The sequence below is a fragment of the Trichomycterus rosablanca genome, chromosome 5, assembly GCF_030014385.1.
Source record: "Trichomycterus rosablanca isolate fTriRos1 chromosome 5, fTriRos1.hap1, whole genome shotgun sequence".
In the NCBI taxonomy this organism is placed as follows: Eukaryota; Metazoa; Chordata; class Actinopteri; order Siluriformes; family Trichomycteridae; genus Trichomycterus; species Trichomycterus rosablanca.
The window spans coordinates 8,344,935-8,368,814 of NC_085992.1; the positions used below are offsets into that span (position 1 = coordinate 8,344,935).

Genomic DNA, 23,880 nt, shown 5'->3' on the forward strand with positions numbered 1-23,880 from the left:
CGGTATATTTTTTTACATTTTTTTTATTTGGTTTGAAAAACCCTGGTCTAGATGGCTTGGTGTTATTTTGGGTGCTGGTGGCAGGCAACATGTAGAGACACACAAATGTGAGTACACAAGCTACACAGCATGTACTTACACTGATTCTCACTTTTTGCTTCAATTATCCCCACATTTTCCTTCAGTCTCTTTCTGTCCCTCCATGTTCATGTGTGACAGGCTGTGTTTTAAACCACATGTTGGAATGGAGCAATCAATGTGGAAAGAGCAAGGGGAACAAGGACACAAAATTGCTTATTGACAGAGAAGTCAGCGTCAAAAAGACACAGACTGACAGCTGATGGCAGAGGATAAAGAAAGAGAGTGGAAGCGAAAGAATGAGAAAGTTTAGAGGCTGAGGAGCCCGTCAATAGACGGTTGAGATCTGATGTAATTTCAGTTGACTGGTTTCCTTTGTGAATTTCAACCATTGTCGTTTGTAGTAAGTAAGTCTGCCTGACCAGAGACTTGCAGAGAAATAGTTGATACTGCTTGGAGCAACAGCTTGACGTGTGTGTGTGTGTGTGTGAGTGCTTGTTGGTGTGTGTGTGTGTGTGTGTGTGTGTGTGTGTGTGTGTGTGTGACCAGTCTGTGTGGGTTAGCTACAAAAGACAGTGCTGTCACATATGGAGACATAATGGAAATGACAGCTCAAGCCAGGACCTTCTGGCCTTCCAGCTCCTGCTCTCCCTGCAGCATACACAATAAGATGTGTGTGTCTGTTAACACTTGTTTGTCTACTGTTTTTGCATTAGTCCACATGATGGCTTTGTGTACTCTCCATCTTTTATTTGAGTTTTTAAGTGTTTTGGGCACAATAAATACCAGATCATCTGGTGTCCATGTGCATTTTTTCAGATGTTCCGGGTTTCCTTCCACCTCCAAAATCATGCAAAGGATGATTGGCTAATTAAATTGATCATGATGGATTTGTCCACTGTGTATTTTACCTTAAACCCTGTGTGTTCTGGGGGGTTGATTTAAATAAGACATGGCTATGAATTTAAAGATCTGTTGAAGTAATATTTTTTCTCTATGTTTATCTGGCGGACTATTACGAGTACACTTGGAGGGTTTATAAGGATACAGAAATGAGCACACTATTTAAAGATAGTTCGGTGGTTTGAATCTCAGCTCTACCCGGCAGGCAGGGCGCCTACACGAACAATGATTGACTTGTTATGAGAGGATTCCTCATAACTGGTGCAGTTACGACCTCTGCTGGCTGATTGATGGCGCCTGCACAGAGACAGGGGATAATAAGGATCAGGGTGTGTCTCTCTGTACACAAACCTAATCCACATATGATCCTCGTGCAGGTGAAAAGATGCAGTCGGCTACGGCACGTGTCAGAGACCCCCTCATAGTGTGTTAGTCACGGCTCTCCTCAGTCAGGAGAGGAGGTCAACATCAGTAGAAAGGAAGCGTAATGCAGTTGGGTAATTGGATACAACTAGATTGGGAGAAAAGTTCGGGGAAAATGCAAAACAAAAAACAAAAACATTTTGGTCCACATATATTCTCAAAATATTCTCAAATATTAAATCTTTTTTTGCATGTAATTGTACAGTTAGTACATAACACTTAAGAACCAAGGTTAAAGCCGCTCAGGTGGTGCAGTGGTAAAAACACACGCTGGAACCAGAGCTGGGATCTTGATTACATCGTATCTAGTCTCAGCTCTGCCTGCCGTCTGGGCCGAGCGGCCACATGAATAACGATTGGCCTGTTGTTCATATAGGGGTGGGATATTAAAAAGCTTGATAGGGACTCTCTCATAATTAATGCAGTTACGAACTCTGCTGGCTGATTGATGGCGCCTGCACAGAGACGGGAAAAGAGTGCTGTCAGGGTGTGTCTCTCCGTACATAGTGCTGATCCGCATTGCACTCGTCAAAGTGTGGGTGACAAAATGCATACTGCTACTGCCCACGTGTCGGAGGGGGCGTGGGTTAGCTTCATTCTCCTCAATCAGAGCTGGGATCGGCATTGGTGGAGAGGAGAAAATGCATAAACAAAAATATATATAAAAGAGAACCAAGATTAAATATGATTATACATGTATTATGTATTATTATTACATGTAATATTATGTAATTCTATTACAGCTGTGCACACCCCTATGACTGACTAATAGTGGCTTTTGAACTTAGCAATTATCTGTATGGTTCTCTTCCTCTTTGACCCAGACAACACAACACAACATCTATTATTTCCAAAACCAATTTGAAAAGTGGACTCATCAAAGTGCACACATTTCACAGCACACGTTTCAGCTTTGCATCAGTCCATTTCAGATGAGCTCGAGTTCAAAGAAGCTGGCTGCATTTCTTAATGTTGTTGATATACGGCTTCTTGTTTGAGTCTTAACTTTGTAGATGCAGCGATGAACTGTGTTTGCTAACAAGGTTTTTCCGAGCGCATGTGGTTCATTTACATTAACATTTACATTTTCAGCATTTAGCGACTGACAGTACTGTTACAGTGTACAGTCTGAGCAATTGAGGGTTAAGGGCCTTGCTCAGGGGCCCAAAAGCAGCAACCTGGCATGGGTGGGACTTGAACCATCTGATTACTAGTCCAGTACCTTAACCACTAGGCTACGACTTGCCCAGAGTGTATTTCAGTACAGAAGTCTGAAGTCTGTTTTAAATGCCGTGTCGTCCAAGTTCTTGACGGTCATGTGCAGTGAGTATTGGTTTTGGGATTTTGCTGAATTCGTTGAATCTTTAAATAATGTTATGAACTGTAGATGGTGATTTTTTTACATTTTACCTGCTGTTCCAATTGTTTTTTTGGATTTGTTAAAAATAGTAAAAAAAAAAAAAAAAGCACTTTGACATATCTAGTCCTCCACCCCAGATTATAAGTTGTTAAATGAGCTTTTTTATTCTTTCTTAATTTTAGCTTTAAAAACTCTTTGTTATTTTTACAATCTTTTGCACTGTGTATCTGTGAGCAAGTAAGGTAACACGTTCTCACTCTGTCCCAAGGCATTTTGGTCTTCAAACCTCATTAAGGCTTTGTGTGTGTGTGTGTGTGTGTGTGTGTGTGTGTGTGTGTGTGTGTGTGTGTGTGTGAGCGTGTGTGTTGGCTGTTAAAGCTGAAAGGTTAAGAACATGGTGGTGTTTGAGGTGATGGCTCATCCAGATGTAGACTTTCTATGCACAGCACCCTGGATGAACGTTACTGCTGTGAGGGATGTGTCACTGGGGAAATGTCAGGGGATAATGTGTGATCACTGGGCCATTCAGTGGAAGGTCAGGCTGTCCCCCATCTGTACAGCACCTCTTTGCGTTCCCCAAGGACACTAAGCCAAAGAGAGCCGCCGCTCAACCGTAAAATGTCCAAGACTGTTAAACCAGGTTAATTTATGCAGGATTTTACACATTTAAATAATTGTTTTGCATGTATAAGCACACAGTTCACTGTCTTTTTGTCTCCACATTCTAATTCATGTCATTATCAATAAGGAATCACTAGTACAGTTGAGGGATGAACATTTTTAACAAGTGTGCAGTTGTGGCAGAATTGCAGGTCTGGGATTTCGCACTCCCTTTTATTTAGTAGCATATGACCTAAATCCTGTTTGTGTGTGTGTGTGTGTGTGTGTGTGTGTGTGTAGATGGCAGCGATTACAGTGAAGTTCTGCCAGACTCCTTCCCCTCTGCACCAGCTGAGCCTCTGCCTGAGTTCCAGAGTGAACCAGAAGATACGTTTATAGTAAAGAACCGACCAGTAAAACTGTCCTGCAAAGCTGCTCCTGCTACCCAGATCTACTTCAAATGCAACGGCGAGTGGGTCAACCAGAATGACCATGTCACCAAGGAGAGCCTGGACCAGGTCACAGGTAACCAACCCTCATACACTTACACTTCTGTAATAAGGATGAAGACTAGGGCTGCCACTAACGACTATTTTTCTATTGATTAATCTATAGACTATTTTATCGATTAGTCGATTAATCTAACGATTCATTTTCCTTCAAAAAATGTCATTCAGAATCTCATTTAAGCTTATTTTATTTTAACAACAAACTGTATGGCATAATAATATGGCACAAAACTGAATGTAAACAGGGTTTATGTCCATATTATCAAATTCTCAAGTGCTCCATATTAAACAAAGTGCAACATGTGGTTATGGCATTCCGTACACAAAGCAAAGTGCTTAAACTTATAGCAGAAATAAAATAGAGGTACTCACGTCTCATTAAGTCCAACGTACAGCAAAGACAGAATCTAACCTACACATTCACTCAAAACTTACTTCAAATTCTAAGCCATGTAAACACAGTGGTTAGTGTTAGGACTCATTCATATGAGAAGCTTTTTGTGCTTTGATCGCTGCGGCAACAGCAAAAATCGCGAGCCTGATGGAGCAAGTGCGTGGCGCGTGTAAATGAGCTCGCTAAGAAAAACGGTATTCCAAGATCTCCGCGATTAAGAAGCTTAATGAAACAATATAGAAGTAAACATGCGCCCGAACTGAACTCGCTAAGAAATCTCTGCAATTAAGAACTTTAATGAAACAATATAGACGTGCAACATCGCGATAGTGCTAAATTAACATTAGCGTGTTCACTTTATAGGTTTTGGTTGATGCGTTCTCCCAGAGGGAGGCACAGGTTGAAGACACTGCCATCCTCGGTTCATGAATGATTACTTTCCAGGAAAATAATTTGGGGCAGTGATCAGAGGTGCATAAGATAGATGAAAATCAATTAAACAAAAAACACTGTAATAAGTTAGAAAACAAAATTACACTTGGAGCAAAAGTCATTCTTTAAGGAATCGTGGTAGTCTTAAGGCAAACCAGCTATCTGTTGACATGAATGCAGCGATTTTACATCACACACCCTTTGTTCTTCATTTTTCATCATACCATGAACTGGTGTCTTTTGAAGACATCAAAAGACGATTAAAAACCCACCTCTTTACTAAGCACTTAAGCTGTCATGTACTTACTTACTTACTAACACTCATTCATTTCCTGTTAAAAAAAAACAAAACAAAAACACTTTGGTTCTAACAGGGTTCCAGCAGATTTGTGTTCTTGAACTGTTGTCTACTTGAACTAGAGTAAGGTAATGGAAGCACTTCTGGAAGTCGCTCTGGATAAGAGCATCTGCTAAATGCTGAAAATGTAGATGGAAATGGTGTCAATAAAGTAAACTGTGTTTCGTGTTTGGCTGTATTTTAGGACTGGTGGTGCGTGAGGTCGATATCTCTGTGTCCAGAATTCAGGTTGAGGAGCTCTTTGGCCTGGAGGATTACTGGTGCCAGTGTGTGGCCTGGAGCTCGGCAGGTACCACCAAGAGCCGCCGTGCATATGTTCGCATCGCATGTAAGTCCATGTATAACCAAGTCTTTAAGTACTGGCTTTCTCATATAGTACTGGAATAAAACAGAAATGAATGGAGAATATGTTTGCCGGCTTGTGTTGTTAAATTGTGTATCGCTTTTATCCGCAGACCTCAGGAAGAACTTTGAACAGGAGCCGCTCAGCAGGGAGGTCCGTCTGGAACAGGAAGTCTTGCTTCAGTGCCGCCCACCAGAGGGCATCCCACCCGCTGAGGTACATTACCTGATATCATCATCCTCCTCCTCCTCCTCCTCCTCATCCCTCTCTCTCTCTCTCTCTCTGTTTCTCATTTGGATTCCTTCAGTGTCTCCAGCTTGTGTTATTCTGCTGGGTGTGCTGTTCTCAGCCCCAAACAACGTATTTAAAAGTAATTCTGAAATCTTTCTTCAATTTGTTCGAAATACCTGAGGCTCACTGTTAAATTAAGGTAGCCGACCTGAACGGAATAGAACTCAATTATTCACCGCTTGTCAAAAGTTTCTGGATGCCGAGCGCTCTGAATTGTTTTTAATAACCGTGCATTTTCTCAGTTGGTTTCAAAGAACTTAACATATTAAAGACTAACCAGGTTTGTTTGGAGAAAAACAATATCTCTAGTGCAAATATTTTTCACTATAACTAAAAGCTATTAAACTATACATTCATCAAATCCTCAGTCGGCAGTTGTAAGTGTTTGACTCGCTTTGTTAAAACAGTCAGTTATTTTAGGTATACATTAGAGAAACATTGGCCTTCGCAGGACTTTGCAGAGGTTTGTAGAGCAGGTTGAAAACATCTTAATCCTTTCAGTTCAGTTTATACTGGTCCTGTCCTTTTTTACCCACTGCATCACTTCTTATATTTTGCACAGCTTAAAAGTGTATTTGAGCTCATCAAAAACCAAGCATTGCATTTATTTTTGTATTTACTACAAAAAGAAATAATAAATTAAAAAAAAAGATAAGGGGCATGGTCTGGTCAGTTGTTATGTGTGTAGGACTAGTTTTAAATGCACATTTTATTATTCTAATCTTCATAAAACTTGAAGCTGATTTGAAAATATTTTGCTTGTGTTCACACGAAAATATCCATACACTTGTGCAGGTTACATGTCCAAGTATGTAACTTATCTATCTATAAATCTAAAGTGAACAATGAAATGCTTAAGAAACAATAAGAACCAAAATTAAACAACTAAAAGTAAAACTGGTGTACACCTGTAAAGGACCATATAAAAACTCAAATGAGATAAAAGAAACGAATGCTTTAACTGATTCTAAAAATGAATGTAGAGTTTATTAAGCTTCATGAGTGCATGAATAATATATTACTACACACTAACTACAAACACCATTTATAGAAAAAGAATCTGTGATTTGTTCATTCTCTTACCATGCAGTCTAGATCTGTCTCTTGTTAAAATGTAGGGTGCATCGTGAAGTGCAGAATCAGGCGACGGCGACCACAGACTGTTGAGCAGCTGCAGTCTCGTACCAAGCAAGAACGGATAAAAAGTCCATTTACGAAACTGCAACAATTAGTATTATCAGATCTTAAACCACTGAAAAGTCTTAATAATAGAAAAGGTGATGGAATAGAGGGGGAAACACAACCCAACTTTTTTTAAAGTGTGTTGCAGGCATCGAATTCTAAATGTGTGTAAGGTTCGAGCCAAAGAAGGACTCGTGCAGATGAGGCTAAAGAGGTTTATTACCACATCACAGTCCAAAGCCGTAGTCAAAAACATGCAAAAGGTCGATAACCAAACAAACATACACAAACAGGGGAATCCAAAGACAAAGTCAAAAACCTGAAAGTACAGTAATCAATAATAAGGCTTGGTACGTACTGTAAATCAGAGACGATACTTCGCAACCAGCTAAACAAAACAAACAGTTTAAATAAACTAAGAAACAGGTGCAAACAAGCAGTAATCAGGTGAGCCCGATCTGGGACATGATCACCCAAGGTACCCTGGGAAATGGAGTCCCCAAGGGCTAGGCTCAGTATTGAGCTAGAGGGATGCGTGACAATGTGTTTATATTTACAAACTACGATGAAGTCAATCAGTGAAAACACTGGAAATCTTTTCTTTCTACTTTTGCCAGTTAAATAAAGTAAATTTCATAAGAATTAACAAGTCACAAATGATTCTTTTCATTGCGTTTTACAAATTGTCCCAACTTTTCTGAAAATGGGGTTTGTACTTTAGATTTTGCAGATTGAAGTTGCAGTGCTACAACCTTATTACGGTAGAAATGTATTTAAACTGAGCATTACTTCCTGTAGAGTAGTACAGATGATTAGGAATTAATTTGACAAGAAATGTGAATGCATGTGGTTAAAATGTTATTTTGGTGAAATCCAAATAAAACTGAGACACGTCTGTATAAAACTGTCTGTATAAACTATCTGTATAAACTATCTGTATAAACTGTCTGTATAAACAGGTAACAATTTACTTAACTTTTCCTTTCATAATACCTCAGGTGGAATGGCTGAAGAACGAGGAGCTCATTGATCCAGCACAGGATTCAAACTTCCTCATAACTGTGGACCACGACCTGATCGTCAAGCAGGCCCGTCTGTCTGATACAGCTAACTACACATGCGTGGCCCGAAATGTGGTCGCAAAGAGACGCAGCAGCACCGCTACCCTCATTGTTTATGGTAACGAGCAAACTTTTGTTTTTATACTTCAGATTTCATCAAAGGAAGGGTTTTTCGAACCAAAAAAATGGGTTGCAGAAAAATAAGAAGAAGAAATTAAAACCTTGTGGAGCCTTTATGTTACATTGTGTAAACCACAGTGGGACCAGATGTGTCACCATTTTTAGTATATTTCGTTTTGTGTTTCGTTTTCATGCATTGTTTGTGTTGCCTGGGTCACGGTAAAAATCATGAACAAAATGGGGTTGCTTAAAATAAGTTTTAAAAAAAACCCTGATATAAGGCATAGTTGTATAGTTTCATTAATATGTTGAAAATGTTTTGGCAAGAACTGACATTTCAGACAGCTTGTCTAGATCAGATAGACTGCTATGAGTCATGCAGGTGAAGGACGTGGAAAAACTTCATTCACACTCCAATTACTGTGGCTAAGCTGATCCATTCCCGTAACAGCAAACTGGCAGGCCAGCTGCTGTTGTGACAAGTCCAGATAAATCCAAGTTCCGTGCGTTCACGTCTCATAATATCTGTGAGTTTATGCATGTGTGCTTGTTTTTTTTTTTTCAGTGAGTGGAGGCTGGTCATCCTGGACAGAGTGGTCCGAGTGCAATGCACGTTGCGGGCGGGGCTGGCAGCGACGGACACGCAGTTGCACCAATCCAGCGCCGCTCAATGGAGGTGCTTTTTGTGAAGGCTCGCCCTTTCAAAGAGTCACCTGCACCACCCTCTGTCCAGGTGATATGGGGTGACACTTAATTTATTAATTACTGACTTCATTAATCTCAACTGAATCAATAACACAATGTACTATGTCATGTGTTGTTCCTCAGTGGATGGAGGATGGACGGAGTGGGCAAAATGGTCTGCCTGTGGTACTGAATGCACACACTGGCGCAGCCGAGAGTGCCAGGCTCCTCCACCAAGAAACGGAGGACGGCACTGCGTTGGAAGCATGATGGAAAGCAAAAACTGCACCGAGGGACTTTGTGCCCAAAGTAAGTCAGCGGATCTCAGTCTCATCTGTTTATTAAGCCACATAGAAAAAGAAATAGTGTGATCAGAGAAAACAGTTTTCTTATATGTTTTAATTACTTTAACCTACATTATTTTAACTTTAGCCAAACCTGTCTGACTGTAAACAGTTTTACTCATGTTGTAGCAGCTTCTATTTTATGAAAGACTATTTTTATGGTTTTAGGATCTGTACACCCCTAAAATGTTAAACCTGGGTTTTTTCTTTAGAATCTTGGCAAGAGGTTTAAACATATTAAAATGTATTTTTAATGAGCATTTGGATCAGCCTTTATTTTATGGGGATAGAGAAATCACTGGTAGTTATTAATAATTACTGACATGGACTCTCACTAATTCAAACACAGTAAACAGACACAAAATCACTGACTTTCCAACACTGCCATTCCCTAAAAAGTGTCGAAACTTTTTTTTCCTTACCGAGGAGTTCAGAAACTCGGTGCTGGTGTGCTAGCGGAATATCCAGGTAGTGTTTCTTCAATGAGAAACTAATTGAGAAATAGTAAACTTTTAATAACAGGATAAAGTAATAAATGTACTTGCATATCATGGAGGGTTCAGCTGTTAAACTAATTCAGAAACACATTTTAGGATGAGTTTTCTAGACTCAGTGTTTAGGGTTTTTAATTGGTTGGTTGTTACTACATACCCGACTATAGTGTATAGTGCCACATAATCTAACTGGGTGTAGTTTTATGAAAAATATAGTTACTGTAATATTTATTGTGATACAATAATAAATCATATTTAAAAAGTAAAGCAGTTCTGACAATCCTTATAACAAGTGGAATAATTTAGGGAATGGTATCCTAAACCTTGCTATGTACTAAACACAAGATCAAACGTATAAATGAGAATTTGTTTTCTTAAAGCACTGAGCTTATCTGACCTTACAAAACTCTATGTGTTTGTGTGTGTGTGTGTGTGTGTGTGTGTGCGTGCGTTCAACTGGAGGTTTTGATTTTCGCTCCAAGGCTCCATCATTAATAATACAGTCCACACACTCACTCACTGATTCATGCACCTACTGCAGACTTTTCCTTTAGCTCACTTCCTTTAGCACTGTGTAAGAGCTCCTTTAATGATTTTTTCAAATTCTTCCCATTATCATATTTCATTCATTTTCATATTTTATTATTTTATCTTCATCAAGAACATCATTTAGTTTTTGAATGCATTTTTTCATTTTTATTTTATGTTCATTGTTTCTTTTCCTTTGTTTGTTTTCTTTACTAGATAAAAAGCTTTCTCTAGAACATACAACCCATCGTAAGTTCATCTTTTCACTTTTTTTCATATTTTTTACCTGTGTGTTTTTTACTGGCTTGTGTGCGTGCATTAATACAAGAGCTCATACAAATAACTGCGATTTCTTCAGTGTTCATGCACTAATGTTGTGGTAGCTGTTTTGTTTTGCACACACTTCAAACATTTACACATATATATATATATATATATGTCGTGCATAGTGATTTATCGTTCCAACGAAGTAAGTGAAATACACAAAATAAAATGATCATCTTTTTAGTTAATAAATTACGTATATTAGGGTTGACAAACATCTTGTATGGTTGAAAAGTTTCCAATACGTCGAGAAGTGGTCTAAACTGTTTTGTTACCACAGCGTGACCCACATTTAGCACCCTTTAAACACCTTTTCTGGCATTTTTATCACATGCTCTACATGCAGGTGTGTAACATAAAAAACACACCCCCAACATACGTAATAAATCTATTTACACAAAATCAAATAAATACACAATAATAACATCAACTTAGTTTATCCTTTTTGACACTAATGTCATGTCTTATTAAGCTCCGACACTGCCGTTTTCTACCTTGTTTTGTGTACCTGTATAATGTGTTCCTGTATCACATCATTGTTGCTGTTGCGTAGAGAATATCAGGCTTTGAAAAGGTCAGAAATATCAATTTCACAGTCTTTTTCAGCATGAAAAAGCTTGTGGAAATGGAAGAGCAGGGAATAAATGAATTGAAACTAAGCGTTTACTGTAAGAGGCACCTCAGCCTTCAGATGCTCTCTATAGTGTAGAGCAAGCAAAAAGCTGATGGTAATGGCTGAAAGAGATATAGTCATAAAATAAGCATTAACCACAAAGTCATTAACCATTCTTAAGTATTTCTCTCCTAATGAACTAGAAGAGTGATAACAATAAGATTGAAGGTTTTTCCTTATAAAGAATGAGAAGTAATTACTAAAACATTTGACCAAAATTGAATTTGTTTTGTAATACCAGCACATTACTGGAGGCCGAATCAGTGTTGGATACAGACGAATGCATTAAAAATAAATATATACATACTTGGAGGCTGATATTTAATGCATAAGCCAGCTTGATTCCAAAAGTGAGTAGTGCTCGGAGACATGTGGATTTTAATAAACATGCATCTCGGCGCACTGCGATTAGCGGTGTAGCTTCCAGCTGCAGCGGTGCTAATATTCACAGATCAATGTGACACTGTAACTGGAAAAGATGAAAAGTAATGCACTTAATATGCCACTATTCGTTTAGAATAATAAGTTATGACAGAAATCTAATTCTCTTCTGTCTGACCATTTGAACTCTTTTACCCCACAGTGGCGTGCGCTTTTCTCTTCTCATTTGTATAACCTCTTCATCTCTCCACCACTGTACTGTATGTTGTCTTTGTTGCGATGATTTTTAGCAACTATGTCTTCTTTTGTCTTTTTATCTTATATATTTTGCTGTGCCCTGTCATTTTTATTTGCTCTGTGATTAATCTGTATGCTGGAATGTAATACAGGATTTTCACTGACTGAATGATTCCTGTTCTAAATCACACAAGCACAGGAGTCTTAAGGGGGGGGATTTAACAACCCTTTGTCTAGTGTACCTGCTCTATACATGTGGACTAGATGATAGTATAAAGCAGCAACAAATTCAAAACTGTTTTCATATCTCACGTTCCAACAAATCTATTTAATCACTTACTTTCCCACCCATATTTGGTCAAATTTCATGTTCTGTGCTAGAAATGGCTACTAGTTGTTGCCTAGCGGTTAAGGTACTGGACTAAATTTACATTTTTGGCATTTAGCAGACGCCTTTATCCAAAGCGACTTACATTACAGTTACAGTCTGAGCAATTGAGGGTTAAGGGCCTTGCTCAAGGGCCCAACAGTGGCAACCTGGCAGTGGTGGGGATTGAACCAGCAACCTTCCGGTTACTAGTCCAGTACCTTAACCAGTAGGATATGGCTTGCCCTAGTGGTTAAGGTACTAGGCTTGGACTAGTAATCAGAAGGTGGCTGGTTCAAGCCCCACCACTGCCAGGTTGCTACTGTTGGGCCCTTGAGCAAGGCCCTTAACCCTCAACTGCTCAGACTGTAACTGTAATGTAAGTCGCTTTGGATAAAGGCGTCTGCTAAATGCCAAAAATGTAAATGTAGTTCACCGCTGAACAGTTAAGAAGCCAAACCATGGAAAATGATGTAAATTTAGCAAGGTTATGATTCTTTGAAGCGGTTGCTTGATAGATAGAGCTCTAGGGCTCTAATAATCAGAAGGTGGGGGGATCAAGTCCCCTGCTAGGTTGTTTGTGTCCAGTGAATAATTTTTTCTGTTCAACTGGATGTATATTTTGGATCATTGTCCTGCTGGAAGATTCAGTGATGACCAATTTTAGTTTCTTCCCAAGGCCTTTGAAGGAAAACCAGCCCCACAATATCATTAGACCCTCCACCATACTGAACAGTGGTCTTCAGGTTCTTTTTAGTGTAGTCATCCTTCGTTTTATGCCAAACCCACCGGGACTGTTTGTTGACAACAAGCTCAATTTTTGTTTTGTCTGACTATAGAATATGTTTCCAGTCAAAGTCCCAGTAGTGATCACAGAACATGGTTTCAGTGGCTTCTAGCTCCAGGCAGTTACGTTTGTGGTTAGATGACAGAAAGGCTTTTTCCTGGCAAGACTTCCAGATAATGTGTCGACATTATCAGAATTGGATTATAGGACGCATGGCAGGGATACACAGGACAGGGCGTCAATCCACCTGGCTGGCTGACAGCACTGCTGAGATTCAAACCCGGATCTCAGAGGTGTTTGGTTAGCGTAATACATCTCTACACCCCCTGAAAGCCCTATGTGGTTTTGTTTACAAAATTCTTGATGAGACTTTTTTTTTTTTTTTGCAATACATTTTCTTCAATTAAAGGTTGATTTTCTCAGGCACTCGGGTGGTGCAGTGTGAAACACACCAGAGCTGACATCAAGTTTGAATCTCAGCTCTGCTACACTAATAATATCTAAAGTTTACATAAGGTGTAGGTTAGATTTTATTGTGCACTTAAAATGATCTTCACACTATGTTGAAATGCTTATGTTTACTACAGCCTATTTGCATGTCTCACCTCTTGCATGTCGATGGCATTAAATTAACACAGAATGTATTTCCCTTTACACACACTAATTAGAGGTTCAGGAGGGTTTTTTTCTCTTCTGTTCTTTCACAAAAAATTTTGAAATGTGGTGATGTGCTTCATAGCAATGATTTAATGACTCTTCCAACACAAAACTATAATACAAAGAATGGTAGAACTGCATGTATATGGTGTCTAATTAAAAGAAAACGTATTCTAAATCCAGACTCATTATAGATTTAACAAGTCAGACTGGCATGACTTAAGTTCAGAGTAAGGTTGTGTAATTCTTATATTATCGCTGATGTGATTGTTGGTGAAAATAATTTCAAAACATGTCAAATCACATACTAAGTAGCATTCAACATAGTAACAACACTAATAGTGCTGTACAATTTTGTATTTTTTGTACAGTATAATATGGATTGGAACACAGCCAGCTTATAAGCTTCTGACTATCTTGTATACCTAAAAAGCAAACTTGAAAATGTTGAAAGCTGGCATCATTATATACACCGATTAGGCATAACATTATGACCACCTCCTTGTTTCTACACTCACTGTCCATTTTATCAGCTCCACTTACCATTTAGAAGCACTTTGTAGTTCTACAATTACTGAATTTAGTCCATCTGTTTCTCTACATACTTTTTTAGCCTGCTTCCACCCTGTTCTTCAATGGTCAGGACCCCCATAGGACCACTACAGAGTAGGTATTATTTGGGTGGTGGGTCATTCTCAGCACTGCAGTGACACTGACATGGTGGTGGTGTGTTAGTGTGTGTTGTGCTGGTATGAGTGGATAAGACACAGCAGCGCTGATGGAGTTTTTAAACACCTCAGTGTCACTGCTAGACTGAGAAAAGTCCACCAACCAAAAGTATATCCAGCCAACAGCGCCCCGTGGGCAGCGTCCTGTGACCACTGATGAAGGTCTAAAAGATGACCAACTCAAACAGCAACAATAGATGAGCGATTGTCTCTGACTTAACATCTACAAGGTGGACCAACTAGGTAGGAGTGTCTAATAGAGTGGACTGTGAGTGGACACGGTATTTAAAAACTCCAGCAGCGCTGCTGTGTCTGATCCGTTCATACCAGCACAACACACACTAACACACCACCACCATGTCAGTGTCACTGCAGTGCTGAGAATGATCCACCACCTAAATAATACCTGCTCTGTGGTGGTCCTGACCATTGAAGAACAGGGTGTAAGCAGGCTACAAAGGATGTAGAGAAACAGATGGACTACAGTCAGTAATTGTAGAACTACAAAGTGCTCCTATATGGTAAGTAGAGCTGATAAAATGGACAGTGAGTGTAGAAATGTTATGGCTGATCGGTGTAAAAAACACAATTTTAGATTGTAAACTGTTATACAGTAGTATTGATCTGATTGGCTGACACATTAGGTAAATTCAGTCTAAGGTTCAAACCAAGTAAAAATTTAGAATGGATCGTAATTTTTACCTTGGCTCTGCTTTGGCAAGCAAGGTCAATCAATGTGTTGTTCTTGTTGATGGATTTTGATCATCAACGTCTTTGTGGATGTGGCCTGATGTTGGCAGTCTGAATGCTGACATGCTTAATTTGTACACAATGTTTTAATCTGGTATAGCTCAACATTTAACATTTAATTTAAAAATAAAGCCTGAAGATAGTCCTGCAGACTAGTGTTGTTTATGCAGGTTATGTTAATCAGTCTATATGTTTCTATCTAAAATGTCAGTTTGTAATTTCTCTGTGCTAATCCTGTGCATGTGTTTGTTTGCCTTAGTGATGGACTCTGAAGCAGGAGTGGCGATGTATGCGAGCCTAGTGGGGGGTCTGTTTTTGTGTGTAATCTTTGTAATCTGCGTGGGCATCCTGGCTTATCGCCGGAGCTGCCGCCATTTCCACGGAGACATTACCGACTCCTCATCTGCCCTCGCCGCCACCTTCCACCCTGGCAACTATAAACCACCAAGGCAGGGTGAGAGCCCTCTGTTCATCTCTGTTTTCTCTCTGTACTGTATCCTACATTCATAATCAGCTCCATTCCTCTATAGTAGCACATCTTTTTCTCTTTTTAAAGCTCTCACTCCCCATGCTGCTCCGGTCATAACTTTTTGATCATGCTGAAAATACTCCTACGTTCACTTTATCTTTATTTTTACCTTCTGTTTTCATTAGATAACCCTCATGTGCTGCACTCCTCAGCTCCTCCTGACCTCACAGCAAGTGCCGGAACATACAGAGGGCCCATTTTCTCCTCCCTGCAGCAATGCACACTGGCGTCACAGCACAAGATCCCTATGACCAACTCACCTCTGCTGGATACTTTTTCCAGCCTCAAGATTAAAGTGTACGACTCGTCTACCATGTCTTCACTCGAGCTGCCCGCTGGTCTCGCAACTGTCGATGAAGACATCATGAGTTTAAAGTCAGTGGGTGGTGGACTACGGGACCACCATACCCACACTCTGCCTGCTGACCCAGGTCACAGTGCCAGTGCTACGCTGGGCAGCCTTGGAGGGCGCCTCACCATCCCTAACACGGGTAAGTCTCTATTGCTTACAGTTTTTTCTCCTTTCTTCATTAGAAATTTTAATGTGGATTTTAGATACTATTATGACTTTCATACAGGTTTGGTACGCCGGAGCTCAATTCTGTTCTGCATTGGAGTGTGTTTGTACATATGAAAATGTATGTAATTGCAATTACAATATGACAACACAAAGGAAGAATTATACTACAAAAATAAATTAACATAATAAATAAATTAACAATGAACCACTAAGCATTCATTCATTATCTGTTTTACCACCGCCTTCATTGGGGGAAAGTTAGTCACACTTACACACTCACTCACTTTCTTAACCACTTATCCAATTGGGGGGTGGGCAAGGCACACAGTAACACCCTGGACAGGGCGCCAGTCCATCGCAAGGCAGACACACACACACACACCCATTCACCTATATGGCAATTCAGTGTCTCCAATTAACTGCATGTTTTTGGACTGTGGGAGGAAACCTGAGCTGCCAGAAACCCATGCATACACGGGGAGAACATGCAAACTCCCCACAGAAAGGACCCGGACCACCCCACCTGGGGATCGAACTCAGAACCTTCTTGCTGTGAGGCGACAGTGCTACCCACCGAGCCACCGTGCCGCCCACACTTACACACACATAGGGCAATTTTTTCCAGCTCCAGTTGGCCTGACTGCATGTGGACTTGTGAAAGGAAACCAGAGCACCCGGAGGAAACCCATGCAGACACATGGAGAACATGCAAACTCCAAACAAAGGAATCAAACCCAGGCTTGTCTTGCTGTGAGGCCACATTGCTACCCACTGCGCTACCATGCCACCGCTTTTAATCACAGTAATTTTTTTTTAATCACAGTAATTTAATCAATAAAATAAATCAATTCAAGTATCTGTTAAAGTATAAAGTTTCTGTTTGGCACCATTTCCATTTTGGATAACTGTCATTCTGAGTTGTTGTGCACCACTTAAACACCACATAATACACAGCTATAATAAATATGTATAATTATATAATTATTTATAAAATAAATAATACATTAAGGATTATTAAACCATGTCGCCAAATATGGAGGCTTTCTATTAAACTGTAATTTATTGTTTTAATTATGACAATACAGGTTACTTTGCTATAAGTTCGGTTTAATGAATAATTCATTCTTTTTAATGAATAAGTGATGTGTGTGGGTATATTCCTGACTTCATGTCATATTTATGTTACCAGGATACCAGCATGACCCTAATCATAACAAACTCTCAAGTAAAGAACAATGAATATATGTTTTAAAAATAATTAATAAATTATTCATTATGCTTCCACTGCCTGAATGAATAAATAACTACTTATAAATAAAATGAATAAACAAGTTAATAATTCTCGCTGTCTGTGTTTTAGGTGTGAGCCTGTTAGTGCCGCCAGGAACAATCCCTCAGGGAAAATTCTACGAAATGTACCTAATCATCAAGAAATGGGAAAAGACCACGTAAGTTACTCACATCACAACAGTTTGTACTATTTGTAGTATGGTGGCAGTTTTCAGTCTGTCTGTACTCTTTCTGATCGTGTCAGAGCCACAGCTTTCTCTTAGCTGTCATGTGAACCTTCACTCATTCCCGCTGCCGACAACGTAATTCGCTAAAGCTCTCCAGCTACAGCAGAGCTGTTTTTAACTGCAAAAACACTGGCGCCCAAGTGACAGCACTTCAAACCCCGCGAGGAGGAGAAGAGATTAATGTGAAATGAAAACAGTTCTGCTAGTGCTTCTGAGCAGACTTTTCTGCTGATTCACATTTTTGTTTTTTGTTGTAGCGTCTCATTAACGGCTTTTGTCATGAGAAGCTTTGTGGAGCATGATCTCCCCCTATCTGCAAGTTTGCTATGTAGACCCATGTTTGTTTTTGAGCTTTCCCTGACTCCAGATTAGCATGATTTTATTTGTCCTGAACTTTTTCCGTTCGAGCTCAATGTAGTCTTGTTTTGTGTAAGTGGCACTAAATGACCATACACATCACAGTTTCATTACAAAATAAAGCCCCAGGATTCTATGTGCAAATAGATTCAAGTTTAATATAATAGCTTAGAGTCATTTTATAAACAGTTTGGTGGTATGGGAATCTTTCTTTCTGACATCTTTGCCCAGTTTACATCTCATGGACAAAATTAACATTGATCATTATCATTAACATTTATTATTATTTCTTTATGTTCTATATGTGTTTAAAATTTGATTTGGTTTCTAATATTTATAGAGGACAGTATAGATAAAAAATTATGTACAATAAACTGAAATCATATATAATGTATCATTAAATGTATCATTTATTGGGATTTTTAATATTTAGTACTAGTTTGTTCACTTTCAAGTTGACACAATTTGGGTGTGATTTTTGTTTATGCTATTAATGTTAAACATTGTTTTGCTTCAAATCTCTTTTACTTCTTTGTAAGATCCTTAAATTTTAGAATATAATATAATAGAATAGAATCGATCTTTATTGTCATTGTTCAAAACAACGAAAAACCATTTAGCAGCTCTGGATTGGCAGCAGGTGGATATATACATTGAGTCACAAGGACACACACAGAAGGCAGATAATAAATAAAGCCGACAATAAGTACATAAGTACATAAATAAATGTTCGTTTTGGCTCTGATTTATCTGTCTCTCTTTATTGAACTAAAAGGAAGTTACATTTCTTCAGCATTTGAGCTCTTACTGTATATTAGTAATACTAGAAAGAATGCTTCTGGGACAGTTGGTTTAACTTGGCTGCATACAAATAGAACACAGTGCTATGTCCTTTTACAGTCCTGACCTGTTTATCACAGTTGTTTCTCTTGTAACTTATTGTTGACTGTTCTGTGTCAGATTGCCGTCTGAGGGGGGTCAGACAGTGCTGAGCCCAGTGGTGAGCTGTGGGCCTTCAGGAATGCTGCTAAGCCGCCCAGTCATCCTTACCCTGCCCCACTGTGCCCAGCTTGAGCCCCCTGACTGGAGCCTCACCCTCAAAACACAGACCAACCACGGAGTGTGGGAGGTAAGCATCACGCTGGTGACGTGTTATAATACGCTTGACTTGCGCTGACTCTATTGAAGCAGAGCGTTACAAAACATTACCATGTTTATTTTGTGCCACTAGGAGGTGCTGACAGTAGGAGAGGAGAGTCTGACATCACCATGCTACCTACAGCTAGAAGAGCAGAACTGCCATGTTCTGATGGAACACTTGGGCACATATGGCCTTGTAGGCCAGTCAGTTCCTCCTCAACCCGCTTGTAAAAGGCTGCAGCTGGCCCTGTTTGCCCCTCGAGCTCCCTGTCTATCTCTGGACTACAGCCTGAGAGTCTACTGCATTCAAGACACACCATATGCTCTAAAGGTTTTATTCACATAACCACAAACGCCAATCATTGTTAGCTTTCCTTTTGCCTTTTTTTATTAACTTTGTTGTGATCTCTGACCTGCAGGAAGTGTTAGAGTTGGAGCGAAGTCTTGGTGGGGTGTTACTGGAGGAGCCCAAGTTACTTCTTTTTAAGGACAGTTACCACAACCTAAGACTATCAATCCACGACATTCCTCACTCTCATTGGAGAAGCAAACTTCTTGCCAAGTATCAAGTGAGTGAGGCTAAATCTCTCTACTTTAATGTGGTAAAATAATTTTATTATATGTAATGTATAATATTTCATTATATTTCATTATATTATATGGCCCCCACACACCAAGCGAACAATGAAGTGCTGTAATTAGCATGACAGACTGGGATCCACCAGAAAATGGCCAGCTTCCACATATATTGATGCTGCATGCAGCCAACTTCTATATATATTTTGACACCGCATGGACGTTAGTACATTTTGTGTTAATTAGCTGTGTTCACAATAATAAATAAGTTTAAAAAAAAAAGAAAATGAATGCCAAAGAACCAGAATTGTATTTGAAACACCTTGATTTCAACACCTTTGGGATGGCCTTACAAATGCTTACAGGCACACTAGAAGGGTGAAGGCTGTTATAGATACAAATTAGGCCGTATTTTGTTATAACTAAGGCCCTACCTAATTTACGGGCGTAAAAATTGCGTCACGGACATGAGCCTTTTCCAGTGTAATACGTAATTCGCTGTGAAATTTTAAATGTATGGTTTGTGTTTAGCGATTTAACTACAGAGAGATGACCATGTGTGTAGAGAAACACACTTTTTCTTTGATTATGGAATCCCCAAAGAAACAAAATGCACTCAATACGTAACACATACATCAAACATTGATGTATCCACTAGCTGGAAGTCTGTTCCACTAGCAATCCTATGGCAATTCAGCCAAGTCAAAATGTCCAAGATGTTGAAGTCTAAAGCAGGTAAAAACATGACTCGGGTAACTGCGTTTGGAGAACTCCCAACCGATTTTATGGACGTAGAGGGGGTTGTCAAAACAGTATTTTTGTATTTGAGATTGTTGCTGGATGTTTTAGGTTTACATTCAACTATTAAGGTAGGCTGTGCTGTGTATTGTAGTTTCCATTTGTTCTATTATTCACTGCTGTAAAAGTGTGACACTTGTATAAAATGTGTGCACATCAGTTAAATCTGTGATTTTTTATGATATCACATTTTTAAGGGCTCACCTGAAGTGTTGCTGTGTCTTGTAGGAAATCCCATTCTACCACATCTGGAATGGAAGCCAGCGGCCCCTGCACTGCACATTTAGCCTGGAAAGAGGCAGTCTAGCCGTTTCCCAGCTCAGCTGCAAGATCTGTGTCAGACAGGTGGAGGGGGAAGGACAAATATTTCAGCTGCACACAGACATCCAGGAGGTACAGAGAGACTACATAAGGTTTCACTGAGACACAAGTGCAATTGCTGTAAAATCTAATTACCCTTGAAAGTCTACTTTAGGTATCCGAGTTACTGTTCACTGCATACGTCTTTACCCAGTGGCACAATTTCAACTTATATTAGAGAGTATTTACGTCATTTTTGGAGGAGCATCATAAAAATTTAATAACCCTGATTTTGCATTAGGGTATTACTCATCAATGTTCTGTGCTAGTCTGTTTTATGATATGAATGCAAAACAGATTTTTTAAACATGGCTGACTCTGTCGGGGGTGTGTGTGTGTGCTTGTGTATTAGACGTTGCCCCCTCACTCACCGCTGCCTGCAACAGGGACATGCCTACCCTCCTCTCAGGTGGGTCCTTATGCCTTCCGCCTTCCAGCATCCATCCGCCAAAAGATCTGTGCCGGTCTCGATGCCCCCAGTTCCAGAGGCTGTGACTGGAGATTGCTTGCACACAGTCTGTGCTTTGACAGGTGGGTGCATTAGCATGAGTGTGTAGCAGAGAATGTATGTGTACTACATGTGTAAGCAGCAGGCGATACTAAGTAAGTAAAATAGTGACAGTAGATATATAATTGGATGCCAAAAACTGTCCAAAACTGGTTTTAATTTGAAGGGCAAATCTTGGACCTCTTTTTTAGGTGTTTTTTTATCTGAAGCCAAAGTACACTCAATGTGTAGTAATTGTTTTTAGCCAGTTATTTTGATAATAGATCTGTCCTTCATGCAAACTAATCAGTGTTTCTAGGGTGGTCAGTCACATGACCCTCAATTCTCAAGGCTCTGGCCAATGGCTTAAATATTAGATGAGAAAATATTAGACTAAAGGTATTTAAAAATGCTACAATATGTCATTATAGTCAGCATGTTTTTTTAGAGAGAGCTAGATGTCTATTAAACTCCCAGAAACATGCCAGTAGGTGAACTATCCTCTCTAAATTACAATTGGGTCTATTTAAGTAATTAAGTAAGTAAGTGAATAGGTGTGTATGTGATGACTTGTGATCTACTGGTGCCTTGTCCAGGGTGTATTTATCTACTGTCACTCTGTCATTTTAGATCAATAATTGGCCCTTCTTCAGCCAATCTCAATGAGGGAAAACTTGTTTTCAATTTGAAGGCAAGTCTTGGACCTCTGGTTATTTTGATAATAGATCTATCCTTCATGCAAACTAATCAGTTTTTCTAGGATGGTCAGTCACATGACCCTCAACTGTCAAAGCTCTGGCCATTGGTTTAAATAAACCTATGAGAAAATATTAGACTAAAGGTATTTGAAAATTCTTCTAATACATCCTGTGGACAATATTACAGTGATTCTATTTCTAATGCTTACTGGCTCACTAGTACTGCCCATGTACAGCAGTTAAAGGGGGTGTCACACTAAAACATGGCTATTGAGTTTGATACTTGTCTCAAGTTAGGAGTTTCACATGTTGTCCCAGTGTCCACATGGGTTTCCTCCCATCTTCTAAAAACATGCAGGAAATTATGTGTCCACACCCAGTTGCCCCTAGGGTGCATGGTCGAGTGAATGTGTGTTGCCCTGGAAAGAAACTCCAGTGACCTGCACAGAGCCCTGACCTCAAATCCACTGAAAACCTTTGAGATAAATTGAAACAGCAGTTGTGAGCCAGGTCTTTTTGTTCAATATCAGTGGCTGACCACACAAGAGCCTTTTAGTTAAATGAATGGGGGCGGCACGGTGCCTAAGTGGGTAGCACTGTCGCCTCACAGCTGTGTTCGATCTCCAGATGGGGAGGTCCGGGTCCTTTCTGTCCTTTCTTGTCCGCATGGGTTTCCTCCGGGTGCTCCGGTTTCCTCCCACAGTCCAAAGACGTGCAAGTGAGGTGAATTGGAGATACAAAATTGTCCAAGACTGTGTTTGATATAACCTTGTGAACTGATGAATCTTGTATAATGAGTAACTATCATTTCTGTCATGAATGTTACCAAAGTTTAAAACATGACGTTAAAATCCTAATAAACAAACAAACAAACAGTTAAATGAATGAATTAGACAGTGTTAGAATGATTTAGATAAAGGACGTGGTTGTAAATCAGATTTTTGGTTTGGTTTTGAGCATCGTCTGATTGACTGCTGTTGTGCTCTCTTCATGTTTCTGGCTCAGGTACCTGAACTACTTTGCCACCAAGCCAAGTCCCACAGGTGTGCTGCTCGACCTGTGGGAGGCCTGTCACCACGGTGACGCCGACCTGGTCTCCCTGGCGACTGCTTTGGAAGAGATGGGCAAGAGTGAGGTCCTAGTTGTCATGACGACATATGGGGACTGCTGATTGGGTAATTTAAGGAGCTTTCAAACGAAAAGAACAATAATGCGTCACAAATAAACGAATGCAAGTTGCTGAAAAGGAAGCCACAAACCAGTGCCCGAAAATGTGGTGACCACACGCCATGATGCCTGTGTTCATCAGTGCGTGTACCCAGAACCCCCGAGGATACAGAGCCAACGTTCTCATCTGCACTCAGTCACAGGAAATGCAGTCACACTGTTCTGAAACCAAAAAGCAGAGTAATTTCAGCTATATTTGTTTAGTTTTAATGCAGGAAAGAAAATGTTCACACTGGTGCGCATACTTATAAGATCATGATTTAAGAATTGCTCATATTTTCTGTTACACATACACACACTTTGACAGCCTGCTGAAAGCCAAGTGTGCAAGTGCATGATTAAACATCACTTGAGGTTGTGATTAAACCTTTGTTTCACAGTCATTATTAGAGGCTTGATGACAGACTCAGGAGTGAAGCACTTTCTTAAGCAGTACACACAATTGATTGATCTCCTTACGTGCAAACACACTGACTGGAGTGTTGCTACTTCGGGAATTCAAGCAGCCAACTAAGCACAGAGGAACATCAAACGTTATTTTTATTTGTCCTTCTTTTAAAACAGTGGTATTTATATTTTTGGCAGAGCGGCCCAGACATACGATAAATTACACCCTACAAAGAACACCTACAAGACCAAATGTGCAATTTACAAAACCAATTA

At 39.7% G+C, this 23,880-nt stretch overlaps 1 protein-coding gene across 1 annotated transcript in view; it reads left to right on the plus strand.

The window, feature by feature from the left end:
* unc5b (unc-5 netrin receptor B) overlaps positions 1-23,161 on the plus strand; it is an 80,657-nt gene extending 57,496 nt beyond the window's left edge. Inside the window, exons 2-17 of the mRNA XM_062995620.1 lie at positions 3,665-3,889; positions 5,242-5,385; positions 5,513-5,616; positions 7,872-8,052; positions 8,620-8,787; positions 8,883-9,047; positions 10,321-10,353; positions 15,268-15,462; positions 15,663-16,028; positions 17,418-17,505; positions 18,892-19,060; positions 19,163-19,402; positions 19,491-19,640; positions 20,674-20,838; positions 21,158-21,336; positions 22,996-23,161. Coding sequence (XP_062851690.1) covers positions 3,665-3,889; positions 5,242-5,385; positions 5,513-5,616; positions 7,872-8,052; positions 8,620-8,787; positions 8,883-9,047; positions 10,321-10,353; positions 15,268-15,462; positions 15,663-16,028; positions 17,418-17,505; positions 18,892-19,060; positions 19,163-19,402; positions 19,491-19,640; positions 20,674-20,838; positions 21,158-21,336; positions 22,996-23,161 — 2,738 coding nt within the window. The remainder of the gene's footprint in view (positions 1-3,664; positions 3,890-5,241; positions 5,386-5,512; positions 5,617-7,871; positions 8,053-8,619; positions 8,788-8,882; positions 9,048-10,320; positions 10,354-15,267; positions 15,463-15,662; positions 16,029-17,417; positions 17,506-18,891; positions 19,061-19,162; positions 19,403-19,490; positions 19,641-20,673; positions 20,839-21,157; positions 21,337-22,995) is intronic.
* The last annotated feature ends 719 nt before the right edge of the window (positions 23,162-23,880 follow it).